A 20,366-nucleotide genomic window follows, 5' to 3' on the forward strand; every position below is an offset into this window, starting at 1 on the left:
GAAATGGACCAATTCATTGAACAATTTAAAGGACAGATAATTGGTCAACACTTTCAATACTTTCTAAAAACAAAAACTATGTTCTTGGTCTGAAAACTACAAACTATGGTGAACACTTTTGAAATCCCGAATTCTATGCAATTTTCCGGAACGGAGCCAGAAAATTAATTTCAATATATAAAAAACCATGTTCGCAAAATATAAATAATTGAATAAATATATTATTTTTATTTCGAATTTTAATTACAGGTATACTTGTGCGTTTTACCCTTTTGGGTAGGTAGTCAGTGATTTTGTCAAGGAGTGTGCTTTCGGACTTGTGCGAGCATAAGGTCATCGCCACCTGTCCCAGTGATCTTCTCAATAATCGTGCCCCTCGGACTTGTGCGTGTGTCCCTTTTATTGCAGTCAGGTAATAGAGAGGGCCCCATATTCGGGGCTCTGGCTGTGGCTGATATCTTTATGACCCTTTTTTGAAAAGAAGAGAATCTTTGACAATTTACTAATTGGGGACCATTAACCACCATTCCAGCTCCCCACTTAAGCCACATCCCTGTGGGACGGTGCAGAGAACCCAGGCTATGCTTCAAGGATTCTGGAAGAAATGGCATTAGTAGTATCTGACTACTCTGCGACAACGACCGAAGTGTATCGTTTCAACACCCAAGCTCTGATCGGTGATTTCATTCTCGTTATAGAGTCCAACACTCCAGCATCTTGGCACTTGGCCCGGGTTATAGAAACATATCCCGGGAAGCACAACCCCGCTTGTGCAGTCAAATTGAAGAAACCAACAGAAGAAATTATCAGACCCATCACGAAGGTTTCAAATTTTGCCCAATTCAGAAACTGTGTTTCAGGGCGGGCCGGGATGTTCCTGAATGGTCGCAGTCTCTAATAAAATGTCATATTACTATCTTATGTACTGCACATATGTAAAAGAAAACTGCCATATATCTATACATATATTTTTTTTCGCTCCTGGAAATGCTGCTACGACGGTGTCCCTTTGTGAAATTCAACTTAGTAACAAATAGGATTCGAAACTAACAAGAAAGGAAGTTAACTTCGGCAAGCAAAAGTTTGAATACCCTTGCGGTTATAATAAATAATCTATTTGTCGTTTCCCTACCCATCTTTCCTATGACAGCTATATGATATAGTCGTCCGATTATGATAAAATTAAATTCAAAATTCAGAACTAAATAAAAAATGTTTTTTCCGAGCGTGGGATGCTAAATGTTTAAAAACACCAAAGATATAATTCGTACCTATTATTTTCGCCAACAACATTTTGATCGTTCGTATGGCAGCTATATGATTTTGATAAAATTTAATTCGAAATTCAGAACAATTTAAAAAATAGTATTTCCAAGCCTAGGAGAATATAAATTAAAGACAGATGGTGCTCATAAATTACTAGGTCAGAGCCAGGTGGAATATAAGAACATGTAACAAAAACAGATAAAGATTGCAAAGAAACTTTTACACTTAGAAATTCAATTTCATTGGGTATATGAATGAGAATTCTTTCAGATGTTAGGCTAGAGGTAACGGCAATCAGGACACCGGCCCCCCTACGTGAGTGGCGATCGGTCCTATAAGTATTAAAGTTTTTAGCCAGAACTTCAGAGTCGGATATCCCTGGTTTCAGCCAAGTTTCCGTAAAAGCTAGAATATCTTCTGTAAATGCAGAGGAGTCAGCATAAAGCTTGGGTAGCTTCATATTTAACCCCCTAACATTTTGATACGCCAACATTAAACTTTTTAGTTTTTTGACACAGTGGAAGGCTAGTTATTTGTTCTCGGTTTATTTTGGACAAAGTCTTTAATTACTAAACATTAAGAATGTCAGGCAGAGGAAATATTTTAAAAGAAGATATCCTACGAGCATATGAATATCGAAATTGTTCAACTGCAATATCTTCGGATGGGAATTTTTCACGTATAAATTCCAGAACATCCTCAGATGTGGTATCTGGGGTAAATCTAGAAACAAATAATTGCTTCCTTTGTGGAACAACTGAAAGTTTCTTACGCTCCCCAGCAGCAGTCTGAACCTCACTAGGCTGAGATCCAGGAACGGTGCCCACAGTACCTATAGGAACGGTCGGCACCGATTTCTTTGACTTAGCCAGTACAGAAGCTTTTCGTCCGGAAACATGCACTACACTCGAGCTAGCTGTATCCGTACGCACAGTTGGTTCGCTTACCCCTGTGTCGACAGGAACTGCTGCTACCAAGTTCGGATTTGGGTTGGATTCCATGGTGGTATTAACGGCGGTTAAGCTGGCTTTTTTGCGTTTAGGCGACTCTGTTAATAATTTTTTATTATTAAACTGGACACAGACGGTATTGAACCCCTCATTGAGTTGCCTAAAAGCACCCGAGATATTCAACAGGCTGTCTCGAGTCTGCTTAATAAAGCCGCTCATCTCAACCACCATTTCCTTGCAGGGACCACATGACCACATAAGACCAGAGTTAAGATCAATAAAATCTTTAACTCTGCCGGTGAATCCTGCACTTTTGACGTGCAGCAAAAAATAAAGGGGTCTTTCGTTGAAGACGCAAGTGTGCAGTTTTTCTTGGAATAGCCAGACAGACAAGGGCCATTATAAGACAAACAAATGAAATAAAATATCAAAAATACCTCAAAGTAAATTTGGCACTGGGATCAAATTCAAAAATTACAAAGGCACAAAACACAAAAAATAAGAGCCTGAGATCGCGAAAATTTATCAATACGTACGAGAGCACGAGAGAAATGAATGGCTTATCTTTGCTGACATTCGTCTGTGACAACATGGACTAGTTGACGACGCCTTTGTGGATTCGTTATCGCTTTCGTTTCGTTTTACACGGATTCTATAATATTTCAAATAATTTTTGATAATTTAAAAAAAAATCAAACTTTAATAAGTTTAAATGAAAACAAGAAAGGAAGTTAACTTCGGCAAGCCGAAGTTTGTATACCCATGCAGTTGTAAGTAGCCCTTAAGCTATAATTTGTTTGATATTATTTTCCCACCAATTTTCCGATTGAGACTATGACAGCTATATATAGTCGTCCGATATTGATAAAATTAAATTCGAAGTTCAGAACTAATAAAAAATTGTTATTTCTATAAGCTTAGAAGGTTTAATGTCAAAAAGCACCAAAGCTATAATTTGTTTCATTTTATTTTCCCACCAATTTTTCAATCGTTCCTATATGATATAGTTCCTTTATGATATAGTTGGCCGATTTTGATAATATGTAATCGAAAATTCAGAACTAACTAAAATTTTATTTAAAAGCTTAGAAGGGTAACATTAAAGATGTAATTTTTTTCTTATTATTTTCCCATCAATTTTCCAATTGTTCGTATGACAACTATAAGATATAGTCTTCCGATTTTGATAAAATTTAATTCGGAATTCAAAACCAATTAACAAATGTTATTTCCAAGCGTTGGAGGTTGGAGTTAAAAAAAACCGAAGATATATATATTTCTTTAATTTTTTCCCCGATAGTTCCTATGGGAGCTATAAGATATAGTTGTCCGATACAGCTGGTTCCGACTTATATACTACTTGCAATAGAAAGAAAACTTCTGGTGAAGGCCGATAGCTTTAAAACTGAGAGATTAGTTTGCGTTCATCATCCTTGATTATTAAAAGGAAACCGTGCTTATTAAAAGTGTTAGGAGGATAAGCACGGTTTCCTTTTAATAAGCAAGGATAATGAAATAGAAAACGGAAGGTACAGAAAAGGATTTGATCAATTTATTGTGATTTAGATAGATACTTACAATCCCACAGTTTATGAATTGATTTCCATATATCACTTACATTATCTTTGAATGGAAATAGTTCCATTACAAATACAAACTCTTTTCCACCTTTCGAATTGAATGGGCAATATGAATGCGGTTTTATTGACTTTAATATGTATAATTGGATTCCAAATATAGACGAAAAAAAATATATTTCACACTGGTGAAAATTTTATTACGATTTCTACTGGATCATACGAATAGAATAACATAAACTATTTCAAGCATTACAAATTGTAAAGCTATAGAAAGCGTACCAATAGTAAAAAGAAGCTCACTCACATTGAAAAATAAATTATTTTGTAAAGTCGCTAGGTTTGAAACTTCGATTATAATCTAAAAAGTGGAAAGAAAAACAATGAAAGAAATTGTAAATGTTTGAGAAAAGGTTTACTCAGATGAGAGTGTTTCAAGAAAGAGTTTCATACTTATTCCTACATTTAAACCAAACGATAAAATTCGAATTACTATGCAAAATCTAGATGCTTCCTCACGAAAATTACCTTAATTTTCAAGGAATTATTCGAATGATAAACTTTTGAACTGAAAATGATTAATAAAACCTAGAAAATCTCCGAGTGACTTTGCAAAAACTAAGATGTACGATATTATTAAAAGTGGTGTAAGCCTACCAATCGCATTCCGGAGTTGCGATTCATATGAATATACAAGATATCTTTTTAGTTTCTATAATCGAGAATCACAACCATTTTTGACCCCAAATAAAGCCGCCATATGCTTCTGCTGTGCCGAATACAAAATCTAAAGAGACTGTAATTCAATTAACAATTTTTTGGAACGATGGAGAAAATAGTTTTTCACAAACTCGAATGTTTTTAAGGACAATTACAAACGGAAAACTCATTATTTGTAAGGGTGCTCAAAAGAGAGAGACAATTTTTTTGGCAATTGTCAGCTCATCTATATCGAGGAAATGGGCTGTCCGTCATGAAACAGGTTAAAAGGAACCCGGTTTCCAATATTTTAATCTTTTTTAAAAGTATCACCAAAAAAAAAATCAAATTTTTTACATGTATAATTTTAAAGTTGAGGCCAAATGTGTAAAGAGCTACAAGAAAACAAAATTATTAAAATGAAATTTCATGAGAAATTGACCAATTCATTGAACAATTTAAAGGACAGATAATTGGTCAACACTTTCAATACTTTCTAAAAACAAAAACTATGTTCTTGGTCTGAAAACTACAAACTATGGTGAACACTTTTGAAATCCCGAATTCTATGCAATTTTCCGGAACGGAGCCAGAAAATTAATTTCAATATATAAAAAACCATGTTCGCAAAATATAAATAATTGAATAAATATATTATTTTTATTTCGAATTTTAATTACAGGTATACTTGTGCGTTTTACCCTTTTGGGTAGGTAGTCAGTGATTTTGTCAAGGAGTGTGCTTTCGGACTTGTGCGAGCATAAGGTCATCGCCACCTGTCCCAGTGATCTTCTCAATAATCGTGCCCCTCGGACTTGTGCGTGTGTCCCTTTTATTGCAGTCAGGTAATAGAGAAGGCCCCATATTCGGGGCTCTGGCTGTGGCTGATATCTTTATGACCCTTTTTTGAAAAGAAGAGAATCTTTGACAATTTACTAATTGGGGACCATTAACCACCATTCCAGCTCCCCACTTAAGCCACATCCCTGTGGGACGGTGCAGAGAACCCAGGCTATGCTTCAAGGATTCTGGAAGAAATGGCATTAGTAGTATCTGACTACTCTGCGACAACGACCGAAGTGTATCGTTTCAACACCCAAGCTCTGATCGGTGATTTCATTCTCGTTATAGAGTCCAACACTCCAGCATCTTGGCACTTGGCCCGGGTTATAGAAACATATCCCGGGAAGCACAACCCCGCTTGTGCAGTCAAATTGAAGAAACCAACAGAAGAAATTATCAGACCCATCACGAAGGTTTCAAATTTTGCCCAATTCAGAAACTGTGTTTCAGGGCGGGCCGGGATGTTCCTGAATGGTCGCAGTCTCTAATAAAATGTCATATTACTATCTTATGTACTGCACATATGTAAAAGAAAACTGCCATATGATATGATATGATATATATATGATATAGTCGTCCGATTATGATAAAATTAAATTCAAAATTCAGAACTAAATAAAAAATGTTTTTTCCGAGCGTGGGATGTTAAATGTTTAAAAACACCAAAAATATAATTCGTACCTATTATTTTTGCCAACAACATTTTGATCGTTCGTATGGCAGCTATATGATTTTGATAAAATTTAATTCGAAATTCAGAACAATTTAAAAAATAGTATTTCCAAGCCTAGGAGAATATAAATTAAAAAACACCAAAGATATAATTTTTTTTACATTTTTTTTCGATCATTCCTATGAGAGCTATAAAATATAGTTTTCCAATCCGGCTGATTCTGACTTATATACTACCTGCTAAAGAAAGAAGACCTTTGAAAAAGTTTCAGTCCGATAGCTTTAAAACTGAGAGACTTGTTTGGGTAGAAGCGGACGGCCTGGAGGACAGACGGACGGACAGGCGTACACTTCTAGATTAACTCGTCTAGTGATGCTGGTCTAGAATATAGTTTAGTTTATTAAAATCAAATGTCGGCAGACCCACAAGCTCGCTTGCTTATTTGTTTCAGACTCCTAAGCATACATCCTTGATTTGTCACCTGTGAAGATTTTATAAACTGCTATAGAATAGTGCTTTATCCCTATGTAAAGATTATGCTTCATCTATGAACTCTTGTCGTTATAATTAACGTCGAAAGTCTGGTGTCATAGTCATAGTTAATCGATATCAAAAGTGTATGCCCATACATGAAAAAATTGAGTGGAGCTTTTTGATAAAAGTCAAAGTATTTTTGGGAAAAGGTAAGAAAACCAAGAAAGAGCGTCGTAGTCGGGTGCATTAACTATCAGATACCCGTTCTTCTAATTTGGGCGGCAGACAGATTTTATCGTTTTGATCATTTGTGGAAATTTTTTTACGAAGAGAGATTGGAGAATAAGCATTTGGAGAAAAAGATATTGAAGAGAAAGAGTGAACACTTCAAATGCAGAGCAATATATCACCGGCGTTACGGCTCGCAGGAATGCCACAGTAAAGCGTGAGACTTCAGTTTCAAGCCGTGGGCAGACGACGCAAGGATCAAACAGGAACAACAGATTTTGTGCCTTTAGTATATATAAGGCTGCAGAGCATGGTGATGAAAAGTCAATTTATTAAGATCCGTCAGCAATCAACATCAAAGAACCAGATAATAATAATCTCCAACGCTCGTTCGAAAAACAACAGCGTAGGTAAAAAGGGAAAGAAATTTTCAGAAATAAAGGGTAACGGCACTTATCGTGTCCTACTTTTTCCCACTAACTTTGTTTTTGTATCGTCTAACTATCGTCTAGAAGTGTCTCAGAAGGTACTTCCTCGCGATCGCGACCCTTTTGTTTTTGTAAAATGTGCGCTATAGCCTTTCTATCTTCCAGAAGTGAATTAGAAGTTACTTCTACGCGATATATGTATATTTTGTTTTTGTAAAATGTGTACTATCGTCTTTCTATCTTCCAGAAGTGACTTAGAAGTGACTTCTGGACGATAGGCGATAGAATTATCGCCCTTTTGCTTGCAGGGATTACAGGTGTTGATGTTCATTTGAGAAAGGCCGCACACCGTCTTATCATGTTTGGGAATAACGTTTTGTATGATGGTAAGACTAATTTAGAAATCAAAAGAACACATTTTCAAACACTCATTTTTATTTCCGGCCCAGAATGTTTACCTAGTAAATTGTCAATCATTCTTTTCTTTCCACAGATGGATAAATAATAAATAAATTCAAGTGATTGAGTGCTTCTTTTTTGTAATCCAAAAGTCGGTGGCTACATCATTGCTTCACACACAGGTGTATATATGATTTTTATGAATAGATGTTTTCATATTATTTCCATCACATTCAAAAATGATCTTTTCTTTTCCACCAGCAAGCAAAATATGTGCGACCTCTTCTAACTAACTTTCTCTTTTGTTCTCTGTGATTGACAGTGTCCTATTGGTTACACTTGTAACAAATATTTTTAAAAATCAATACTTCTCATCTCTTTTAACCAATGAATAGTCTATGTGGCCTGCTAGAATTGCCTATATTGTTTTCAAATTCGGCGTGTAATATAGACATAATGGAAATAATTCGTTTAAGAGATGATAAAAAATTAGATTTCACAGGCTTGTTATTCCGCCTTGAAATAAAGTTTAAACAAGATTTTCTAAAACAGAGTACTAAAATGAGATTTAACGTTTTAATAGGAAGTGGAAAAACATCTTCACATCAATATGTTGTTTTTGGAATTCGCAGAATTGGACATTATTAGTAAATTTAAATATTTTTCAGGTAAATTCCTTTATTCATTTTTATCTCTTTTAAACTATAAGCATTCAAAAATGCCGCAGCCCTAGAATAATATTTTGAGTGAGGAGTACTTACATAAATTAGTTCCTATTAGAATGACTTTAGATGAAATAAGGCAATAATCATAAAAAATTGGAGATTTTAGGAATATTATAATGAATACACACAATATAATAAAAAAACATTGAATCTTTTTTATTGGAAAATGGTAAATAAATGTTAAAGATTATGGCGTTTCCTAAATAGTATTTGTGAGGAGTAACTGAGGAGTGACTTCATGAATTTCGAAAAAGTTATATTCTTCCCCTATACATTTTGTATAATATACTGCTACTACGTTCCAGAACCTTTACATTAAATTTTTAAAGAAAATATATAACAAGAAAGAAAGTTAACTTCGGCAAGCCGATCTTTGTATACCCTTGCAGTTATAAGAAAAAATAAACGGTTATCTACTTTGAAATGTGAAATTCTTAAGGATTGTTCCTGACATCAATGATATTAAAAATACATTTTTTAAATTTTTCTCTGACCTTTTCTTTGACAGCTATATGTTAAAGTCCGATTTTCATTATTTTATTCCTAATATTATAGACAAATATGTCAAAAAACAACGAAGCTTTAATTTATTTTCATATTATTTTCCCACCCATTTTCATCATAGTCGTCCGATTTTGATAAAATTACGTTCGAATTTTAAAATTAATTTTCGCCCAAAACACCAAGGATATAATTTGCTTATATTATTTTCCAACAAATTTTCTATTGTTCCTATTGCAGTTATATGATATAGTCGTCCGATTTTTACAAAATTTAATCCGAAATTTAGAACTAATTAAAATATGTTATTTCCAAGCATAGGAGGTTATGTTTATAAACACTAAAGATATTTATTTTTTTAATTTATTCCGACATATACTACCTGCAACAGAAATAAGACATTTGGCAAAGTTTCAGGCCGATAGCTTTAAAACTGAGAGACTGGTTTGCGTAGAAGTAGACGTACGGACATGCCTAGATCGACTCGTCTAGTGATGTTGATCAAGAATATATATACTTAATGAGGTAGATTAGAGGGTATAAAAAGAAAACGTGTATTAAAGCAAATTAAAAAATAAGATTATGAAAGAGTTAAACGATGTCTACTTTACAACTAATGGGAAAAATCTCCATGAATTTATTTCTTACATGAATAAACAGGAATATGTAGATGACAAAAAAAAGTGAGTTAAAACTATAATCTTCAAAATTTAAAAATGTACAAAAAAAATTATTTAAGAAAAGGATGTATATAGGGTAGGACTTTATTCTAATAACCGAATCAATGGTACACAACCATACAAATACTGCCCTATTATTAAAATGTGGATATAAATGATTGGGTAACATGACTATTCAGAAATAAAATCCAAACTATGAGTGAAACTATGTTAATAAGTTAGTCAAACCATTGAAAATTTTGGGGACAGCAGCGGGTAACACTAGTCACAATAATTAAATAATTTCTGTTGATAGGGAAAGATCAGAAAAATTTAAAAGACGTGTTAAACAAAATTTAAAATATTTATTACAAGCTTCAGTGACATTAAAAAAAGAAGATCGTTTCTTTGACAGCTGTATACACTGCTGGTCTTAGGTTAGACGCACTCACTTTTATTTTAAATAAAATGCTATATTTATAATAATGCTTATTCTAATTGTCCAAAAAGCTTTTCTTATCAGAGTTCGAATCTTGTTCAAAAAATATTTGCTCACAGCTGGTTGATTTGCGAAAAAATAACTGTAAATTCGAAGATTCCAGAAAGTTCTATTGCAATCACGCGTATTTTCGGTTGGTCATCGAAATAGACGCACTTCAGATTTCTTTGTCTTGCGTAAACAAGTGCAGTTTTTTGTGTTGAGAAAATATTAAAAATATACAAGTAAATTGTTTTAGAGCTATATTTAAAGTAAAAATGGGAAAAGCTGGTGTTATGAGCTTATTAGAACGTCAAAAAGTAGACTTTTTTCACTCGCAAGGCCTGTCCAATCGAAACATTGCCAAAAAGATAAATCGCAGCTCCAGGACTGTTGATAGATATTTAAAAGATCCAAAGAAATATGGAAACAACTTTAATGGAAAAGAAAGCACTATCTGAACAAGCAGGTCGCAAAATTGTTAGAATTGCATAAAATTCGACCAAGTCCGCAGCTAAGATTAAGGAATTAGCCGGAGTAAAACCAAGCCTTTATACTGTTCAGCGTTCTTTGAATGCAATACGCAAAGAAAAACGGCTTCAGTTCGCGAAGGAATACATGACTTGGAATGTTCAAACAGACACTCGGCTTAATGATTGGCGTTCTGTTGTTTTGTACTGATGAAAAACGTTTTAATTTAGATGGCCCCGATGGTTTTCAATATTATTATCACGATTTGCAAAAAGATGAGGTATATTTAAGTCGCCACCATAGCCGAGAAGGTGGAGTAATGGTGTCGGGTGCCATCACGTTTTATGGAACAATTAACATGATTTTTATCGATCAGAAGATGAACGGCGATCGCTTCAAAACATTGTTCCAAAATTAAGAACTCTCTTTGGACCAATTCATTAATATCATGACCTGGCCACCATATTCTCCAGATCTTAATGTAATTGAAAATGTTTGGGGCTGGCTAACGCGGAAGGTATACAAGGGAGGAAAGCAATAGAAAGATAAGGACACATTAACTGCAGCTATTAAATGTGCCTTGAGCGAGATTTCGTTGAAATACATAGATTCCCTGTATTATTCTATGAAGGAACGGATACATGAAGTTATTACTAACGAAGGAGGCAGTACTCATTACTGAAATGTTTTTTTTTATTTCTAATAAATCAAATATTAACACCAACTACAAATTTAAGTTAAAAATTAGTCACTTTAAAAAAAAATATTATGTCTAAGTGCGTCTATTCTATTGACCAAGACAAATGTGCCTTATTTTAAGTTGCTTGAAGAAAATGTTTGAAAACACAACTTATGTTATATTGTTAAAATATTTTGAATATTATAATTGAAGTATTATTAAATAACCAAGGATTTTGCTTATTAACTTTTTTCAATAATCATTAAAATAAAAAATATAAATCAAATTTGTGTTGAAAACTGAGTGCGTCCAACCCAAGACCAGCAGTATATTAGAGTTGTTTAAAAAATATAAAATATGAAGTTGCCAATATTATAAGATAATATGCCAAAAAACTGCGAAGCTATAATTTGTTTTTTCTTATTTTCCCACCAATTTTCCGATCGTTCCTATGACAGCTTTATGATATAGTCTTCCGATTTTAACACTGAACTCATTAAGATATGTGATTTCCAAGCGTAGAAGGTTATATGTTAAAATACACCAAAAATATAGTTTTTTCATAGTATTTTCTCACCGATTTTACGATCGTTCCTTTGGCAGCCATATGATACGGTCGACCGACTTTGATAAAATTAAATTTCAAAATTCAGAACTAATTAAAAAATGTTATTTCCAAGCTTTGAAGGTTATATGTTTAAAAAACACTAAAGATATAATTTTTTCATAATATTTTCCCAATTGTTCGTATTTTCCGATTGTTCGTATGGCAGCTATATGATATAGTCCTCCACTTTTGATAAAATGTAATGCGAAATTCAGAGATAATTATAAAATATTATTTTCAAGCGTAGGAGGTTATGTGTTAAAAAACATCAAAGATATAATTTTTAAACATTTATTTTTCCGATTATTCCCAGTGGAAGCTATAAGATATAATTGTCCGATCCGGCTGCGTCTGACTTATATACTACCTGCAATAGAAATAAGACTTTTGGAAAAGTTTCAGCCCTATAGCTTTAAAACTGAGAGACTAGTTTGCGTAAAAACGGACGCACAGACGGACGGCCATGGGTACGGACATGGGTACCGATGCTTGTTGACTGAAGGCGTGGGAGTAAAGCACTAAAATCGAAAAGTGCTAATCATGTTTTTCCAGCCATGGAATGAACATTTAAATTGGGTCAAGGAGCACCTAAAAGCCTGAAAACTGATGATGACACTAAATAGGTTTATTCAAAATTTAATGGACTAATAAAAACTAATAGGATAAATCATTATTCAACCTTTAGTATTCTAAAGGCATCTATAGTTGAACGTTAACTTTAAAAAAATTAATGTGGCGTGAGTTTAGTTTTAATGGAAAATATAAGTTGGTAGAGGGATGGGATGGCTTTCATTCGTACAGAGTAAAGTTTTTTGATCGCGGTTAACTTGGTGGCCGCCAGTGCGATCTCTGTTTTCGAAGAATTGCAAGTTGACACACAGCCTCCTCGTGGCACCTCCTGGGTAGCTATCTTAGCATCCGCTAGATAGTAAGATAATGTGTGCAGCGAGTGACCCGGACGTTAAACGGTTGAGCGCAGGGTTTGGAACCCGCCTCATAAAAAAGAAACCCAGTGAAAACCAAAGCGAAAGCCTCGGATAAGATCCTCCCTTATGATGACGACCACCGCAAAACGAAAAAGGACTGCGATTTAAGGATATGCACCTGGAATGTCCGAACCCTTAATTGGGAAGGTGCCTCTATCCAACTGGCGGATGCCCTCAAAAAATTAAAGCCCGACATTACCGCCATCCAGGGAATTAAATGGACAGGACAAGGTTGCTCCAAGCGAGCCAACTGCGATATCTACTACAGCTGTCATGCGGAGAGGCGCGAATTTGGATGCGGATTAGTAGTAACCCGGAGACTTCGCCACCACGTCTCCAATTTCACCCCAGTGAGTGAACGGCTGGATACAATCCGCGTCAAAACTAGGCTTTTCAATTTTGCGCGCACGCTCCGACGTAGGAGAAGGACGATGCTGTTAAGGATACACATACAAACGCTGCCAGACCACGACGTGGAGCTTATCCTCGGGGACTTCAACGCAAAGGTCGGTCGCAAACGCATCTTTGACCCCACCGTCGGTCGATTCAGTCTCCATGAGACTACCTCGAACAACGGTCTCAGGCTGATTGACTTCGCCGCGGCGCGAAACATGGTAGTGAGTAGCACCAGGTTCCGGCACTTCGACATCCACAAGGCCACATGGCTGTCCCCTGATCAAAAGACGCGCAACCAGACTGATCACGTTGTGATAGACGGAAGGCATGCCTCAAGCGTGATGGACGTGCGTACGTTTCGTGGAGTCAACATTGACTCGGACCACTATCTTGTCGCAGCCAAGATACGCATGCGGCCAAGTTGACGCCGGCGAACTCTGGGCGCACATATCCCACTCCATGCGAGCTGCTGCTGAAACAACCATTGAGTTCAAGCGCCCACCCACACGGAACCAATGGTATGACGAAGAGTGTCGCGTCGCAGCTGCAGCAAAAAACGCCGCCCACAGAAAAATGCAACAAGGAAGGATGAGAAGCGACTTTTCAGACGGAAAAAACGGGAGCAAAAAAAGCGTGAGTGCGAGGAACTTGAGGTGTTACAAGACAGGAATGATGTTCGAAAATTCTACCAACATGTCAACAGTCTGACACAAGGTTTCAAGATCGGAGCATCTTACTGTCGGGATGAAAATGGAAATCTGGTTACGGATACGCACTGCACGCTGAGGTTATGGAGGGATCATTTCTCCAAGCTTCTAGCAGGCGATGACGGCACCAATCCCGCCATTGCAATGGCTGTGGTGTTTTGCAGGATTCATCAATAGTAATTGATATTTTTGATTCCAACCATACAGTATGCTTAGACATGAACCGTTCAAGCATGTAGTTATATTTGGGAAGCCGTTTATGAATATAACTATTAAAATTACTAATTTTTTTGTCTATTTCCTTTATCGTATTGGATTCCAAAGCGTTTCTATTAATTTTTGTGTATATCCAATCAGATACACATTGATTTTTGCGATTGCCGCTGCGCAATATTTCAAAAAGTTCGCTGTGAGTAAACTCAAACGTGCCTATAAATTACCAAAATGCGAAAAAAGGGGGACGAACGGGGATGAGTTTTTGGTTTGTGGCTAAAGACAACACTCACAAGTACATTCTGGACCAATTAGTTGCTGTCAGCATGGAGCAGCTCATTAGTTATATTCCACGAAACACGGAGAACGCATGTTAGTTTTCTAAAAACATACACGTAAATTGGACATTACACAACACTAAATACGTAGAACTACACATAAAATAACAATATACATTAAATAGTGCATACCTTGAGGATTATTTTCCATATTTTAGTTTAATTTTTCGGACTAAATTAAACCGTGTGACACCACTCAAAGCAACTAAATATTTTGGCGCGAATTTCTATTCGGAAATCAGCTGATCGCAATCGCACTTTTAAAAGCTCACAATAAGCTTTGGTGGCACATTTAAAGCTTTTAATTAACATTTTTATAATGTATGAAGAATTTACTTTCAGATAAAAACAAGAAAACAACGATATATTGACATAAAAAAATCGACTTTATGCCAAAAAAAAACGGGTTCTGGACCATAGTGCATTGGAGGAAGCAGCCCGATACCACCAATCGACGATGTGGATATACCACTACCTAACCTTGACGAGATCCGAGTCGCTATAACGCGGCTCAAAAACAACAAAGCAGCCGGTGCTGATGGACTGCCCGTAGAGTTGTTCAAGGCCGGAGGCGAAGAGCTGATAAGGTGCATGCATCAGCTCTTGTGCAAAATATGGCTAGAAGAAAGCATGCCCAACGATTGGAATCTCAGCGTCCTTTGTCCCGTTCTAAAGAAAGGTGACCCGACGATATGCGCCAACTACCGGGGGATCAGCCTAATTACCATCTCATACAAGGTCCTAACGAGCGTAATATGTGAAGGACTGAAGCACACTGATCGGACCTTTTCAGTGCGGCTTCAGACCTGGTAAGTCCACCATAGACCAAATCTTCACATTACGCCAAATCCTGGAAAAAAACCTCGAATAACATTGACACACACCATCTCTTTGTCGATTCGATAGCCCGACGAGGGAACGCCTATATGCCACGATGTCTGAGTTCGGTATTCCTGCAAAGCTATTACGTCTTTGCAGAATGACATTGAGCAGCGCCATCAGCTCTGTCAAGGTAGGAACAAACCTATCCTATCTTTTAATACCGTTCGAGGTTTTAGACAAGAGGTCGTGCGACCTCTTCAATTTCGTGATGGAAGGGGTTCTGCGGAAAGCCGGTGTATATCGATCTGGCACTATTTTTTATAAAAGTGTCCAGCTCCTTGCGTATGCCGATGATATTGACATCATCGGCCGCAGCAAACGTGATGTCAATGCTGCATTTTCGGCTATCGAAAAAGAGTCGCCAAAAGTGGGTTTGGCGGTAATCGAGGGCAAGACGAAGTATATGCTGTCGACAAGCAGGGAAGAGCGGCGCCTAGATTCACATGTGGTAGAGGACGGCTATACTTTCAAAGTGGTCAAGGAGTTCACGTACCTTGGCACTGCTATTAACACCAACAATGATGTCAGCCTGGAGATCAAGCGAATAATCACACTTTCCAATAGGTGCTACTTTGGTCTGAGTAAGCAAATGTGCAATAGAGACCTCTCTCGACGAACAAATTTAACACTCTACAAGACAATCATCCCACCCGTGCTATTATATGGAGCAGAGGCATGGTTAATATCACAGACGGATGCAGCAGCGCTTGGAGTGTTAGAGAGAAAAATTCTTCGCAAGATCTTTGGTCCCGTTTGGATTGGGCACGACTTTCGTATTCGGATGAACCACGAGCTGTACGAGTTGTACGTGGACGTGGTCCGGCGCATCACGATACAACGTCTGCGCTTGCTCGGCCACGTTGTGCGTATATAAGAAAAATCTCCAGCTCAGAAGGTATTTGAAGCGAGGGTCGACTACGGGCGACGACGAATGGGTCGACCAAAGCTCCGATGGAAGGACCAAGTGGAGGAGAACCTGACTGCACTGGGAATTTCCGATTGGAGAAAGCGCGCGGGGAGCAAGGCGGGTGGAGCCGAAACGGGTTGTAGTGCCACCTAATAATAATAATAATGTATAAGTTGGTATAAATGTAAAAGCAATTAAATAATGGGAATAATAATATAATAGAACAATAAAAATGAGTCCACGTAAGGTCAATTCTTGCAATGAAATGCAAATATTACAATATTTGTTGCACGTACGTAACTATTCAAATGAAGTCTTTAAAATTAAAATAACCTAAATCATAAATCATCATCATATATATATTTTTGATCAGAATCACAAGCTGAGTCGATCTAGCCATGTCTGTCTGTCTGTCCGTTTGCCCATGTGTCCATGTATGAGGGCTGAGAACTCGAAAATATAAAAGCTAGAATAGTCAGACCAAAGAGAATATAAACACTAAAAGGTGTAACGCCCATACAACAGAATGTACGTCGAAATTTTTGGTGTGGACTCAGAAAGTAAATTTACAATCTTCCAAGTGTGCGTTGTCCGTGTTATATTCTTTGGTTGTGTTAGTGTATAATCTCGTTTGCTCTGCTGTTTATATTCACTTTTGTTAGACTCGGCATGCAGATTCCTGGGCTTTCTCCGTGGCGCAAGTTTTTTTCAGCTGGGTGCCATGCCCACAATTTGCAAGAAACTGTACCGCCTGAAGCTTTAATGATAGAAAAATTGAAATAAATGTATTGGTCCCAACAACTTTTTGCCCACTCTAAGGCCCAAAAACCAACCAAAACTGTGCCGGCCACAGTTTTTATGGGAAAAAATATTTGTTCTGAAATGATTTAGTCTTATCAAAACATATCGATTGACCTAAAAAAAAGTTTGCCACAGACTCCCACTACAAATAGCCAAAAATTCTTTCTGCCGCCCACATTAGGTTAGGTGAATCTATATCTTCATTTCTCTTTTGCTCTTCTAAGCTGGGTATCTAAAAGTCGAGGCACACGACTATAGCATTTCTCCTTGCTTTTTATTCATGTCGTACCATGGTCTTTATTACTTAACTTTAAAAATTGTTTTTTGCTACCATAACGTTTTTTTTCTTTTTGTTTGTGTGGTTTTGATCTAAACATTGTTTGCATGCACAATGTGCATTTTATCCCGTCTTGGTGTTATCCGAAGCTTTTCATGTACTAACAAGATTAATAAAGACCCTGCGTTCGGGGTCCCCCCACAAGTTATTGGCATCCACATACATTAACAAGAAATGAAGTTAAATTCGGCAAGCCGAATTTTGTATACCCTTGCAGTTATAAAAATGAATCACTAATTTTATTAAATTGAATTCGAAATTCTTTAAAATATACAAATTTATATTCCCAATATTATAAGATAATATGTCAAAAAGCCCCAAAGCTATAATTTGTTTCATATTATTTCCCACCAATTATCTATGACAGCTATTTGATATAGACGTCCGATTTAAAAAAAAAAAACTTAATTCGAAATTCAAAACCAAATAAAAAATGTTATTTCCAAGCGTAGGAGGTTATAAGTTAAAAAACACTGAAGATATAATTTTTCAATATTAATTTACCACTAATTTTCCGATTGTTCCTATGGGGTATATTCTTCCTATGGGGGATATATGATATAGTCGTCCGATTTTAATAAAATTTAATTCAAAATTCAAAATCAAATAAAAAATGTTATTTCCAAGCGTAGGAAATTATAAGTTAAAAAACATCAAAGATATAATTTTTCAATATTATTTTACCACTAATTTTCCTATTTTTCCTATGGGGGCTATATGATATAGTCGTCCGATTTTGATAAAATTTAATTCAAAATTCAGAACTAATTTAAATATGTTAAATCCGAGCTTAGAAGGGTATAAGTTAAAAAACACCAAAGATATAATTTTTTTTTATTTTTCCCCGATAATTCCTATGGGAGCTATAAGATATAGTTGTCCGATCCGGCTGGTTCCGACTTATATACTACCTGCAATAGAAAAAGGACTTTTGGGTAAGTTTCAGCTCTATAGCTTTAAATCTGAGAGACTAGTTTGCGTAGAAACGGTCGGAGAGACGGACAGACAGACGGACATGGCTAGATGGACTCGTCTTGTGACGCCGATCAAGAATATTTTTTTTTTTTATGGGGTCGGAAACGTCTCCTTCACTGCGTTGCAAACTTCTGACTGAAATTATTATACCCTCTGCATGTGTATAAAAATGAAGACCCCTTCGAGGAATCATAATCTGACAAATATTTATTATTTGCTTTTTTGTATATAATACAACATTGTACTTGACCACCTCGAATGCCATTTTGAATAAGTCTAAACATAAATATATCTGTCAGCAGTTTAAGTAGAATATTTGTGGTTTTTATAAAATACTGAGCTGGGTAAGTAAATAAATTTGCATACAACTTTTTCGGAAAATTTTAAAAATGTCAGTTAAAAGGAATACATTAATTTTTAAATATAGTTCTTAGTAGTCTTTTAGAGTAGAACATGAGATATGTGAATTATCTTTAAAGGCGTGATCATAACCTAAATGAGACCATTCCGTTAAACTATTATAGAATGGTTTCCTTGATGGAAGAAAAGTTTTCTTGAGTCTATTAGCGAAATCTAAATATTCATAGGGAATTATACCCTTCTTTCGCATTATTTGAAATTCTATATCATTACTGAAAAATTATTTCACAATATTTATTTGATCATCAACTTAATTAGATGCTAAGGCTTCTAGACTTGAGGGCTTAGTCTGAATGTATTCAGAAAACGAATTTTAAAACTGTTTCCAATAAAACTTTTTTTTAAACCGAACTATAGGTTTTCTCATTTATTGGTATTACGGAAAATTTACCAGACATCTTTCTTAATTCTTAAAAAAAAATTACAGTGATATATGAATGATTTTGGTATGATTTTGTTTATTTTATTATCCAAGTTACAGATAGAGCGGGCTGCACCTCTGAAGCATTTGTGAAATAACAATGATCTATAACCCTAATAGTCCCCAAAACTTTCTGACAAATAGAGCATATCATATACTGTTGGTCCGCTAAAGTCATTGTTAGAGGAACTATTTTATGTAAGAAATTAAAAGAGCACTTCTATGTTTGCATTAGAGTGCAGAAGCGCATTTTTACAAACGACGATTTCGAAAACCAGCATTCGGCATTCGAACGGTTTTTCCGCCCCGTCGAACCTGAACGACCATTCGCGGACATTTTTAGCGACCCCTGCATAATTCGACTGGCTGGGTCTCGAGGATTTGCAAGTTGTCGACGCTCAGGCTTGCCACTACCCTACAAGCAAAAGGGCGATAATTATATCGCCTATTAATAGCACACATTTTACAAAAACTAAAAGGGTCGCGATCGCGATGAATTAACTTCTGAGCAGAGCTTGTAAATAACTGTCGACCGTTTCTCGTTGTCTGCAAATAAGTGTCTCTTTCTGACTCTTTACGAAAAGAATGAATGAATGTGCTCGCCCGTGCTCAGAGCGAAACCGATTTTATTCTGTTTTGTTTCGGTTGTACCAAGACGGTTTTGTCGTTTTCAGTGAAGCAAAAAGTCGTTTGCGTATCTATTGATATACATTTACACGCATAGGCATGCAAATCGTTAAACGTTTAATTGCGATCGTGAATTGAGTGTGTTAAGTTGCGTTGTTTAAGTGTGTTAAGTAATTATTGTTGTAAAAAGGGAAGAGACAGTAATAAAAATGTGCACAAATTTTTAAATTTAATTTGGACGAAAAGAAATCAATTTGTAATGTTTGCGGAATTAAATTATCCGGGAATCATTCCGGGAATCATTCCACAAAAACAAAAAACAACGAAGCATATGGACATTTTCAATGAGTGGAATAATTCTGGATCTACAAAGTTAACAGAATGCGAAGAAAAACAAAAAATATCGTATCAAAAGCGTGAACAAGCAATTGTTTCTTCTTTGATCAGAATTGTAACCACAGACGGAAAACCATTCAAATTTCTTGACAGTGTAGGGTTGAACGAAATAATGGATCCAATATATAATGCACTTGGCTTGAACCCTGTAACGTCTAGAAATATTATGAATTTTGTGTCAATCAAAGAACAGTTTTTAAAAGAAAATATAAGGGCACTTGCGAAGGGAAAGCTGGTGTCGCTGAATATCGACGTTGCCACCAGAATGAATAAAGCCATTCTAGGCATGAAAGATATAGAAAG

At 36.0% G+C, this 20,366-nt stretch overlaps 1 protein-coding gene across 1 annotated transcript; it reads left to right on the plus strand.

Annotated features, from left to right (window-relative positions):
- Positions 1 to 12,766: 12,766 nt before the first annotated feature.
- On the plus strand, positions 12,767 to 13,464 carry LOC127010899 (craniofacial development protein 2-like). Its single transcript, XM_050886475.1, has 2 exons — positions 12,767 to 12,790; positions 12,853 to 13,464. Exons 1-2 carry the CDS (start codon positions 12,767 to 12,769, stop codon positions 13,462 to 13,464), a joined length of 636 nt encoding a protein of 211 aa, XP_050742432.1.
- The last annotated feature ends 6,902 nt before the right edge of the window (positions 13,465 to 20,366 follow it).

This window comes from Drosophila biarmipes, chromosome 3L (genome assembly GCF_025231255.1).
Source record: "Drosophila biarmipes strain raj3 chromosome 3L, RU_DBia_V1.1, whole genome shotgun sequence".
NCBI classification, from domain to species: Eukaryota; Metazoa; Arthropoda; class Insecta; order Diptera; family Drosophilidae; genus Drosophila; species Drosophila biarmipes.

Bases quoted from the DNA above. Each gene is read 5' to 3' on its own strand.
- LOC127010899 (XM_050886475.1), top strand. From the start codon at position 12,767: ATGTCCGAACCCTTAATTGGGAAG. The intron at 12,791-12,852 runs GTGCCTCTATCC...ACCGCCATCCAG, and splicing joins CCGAACCCTTAATTGGGAAG to GGAATTAAATGGACAGGACA.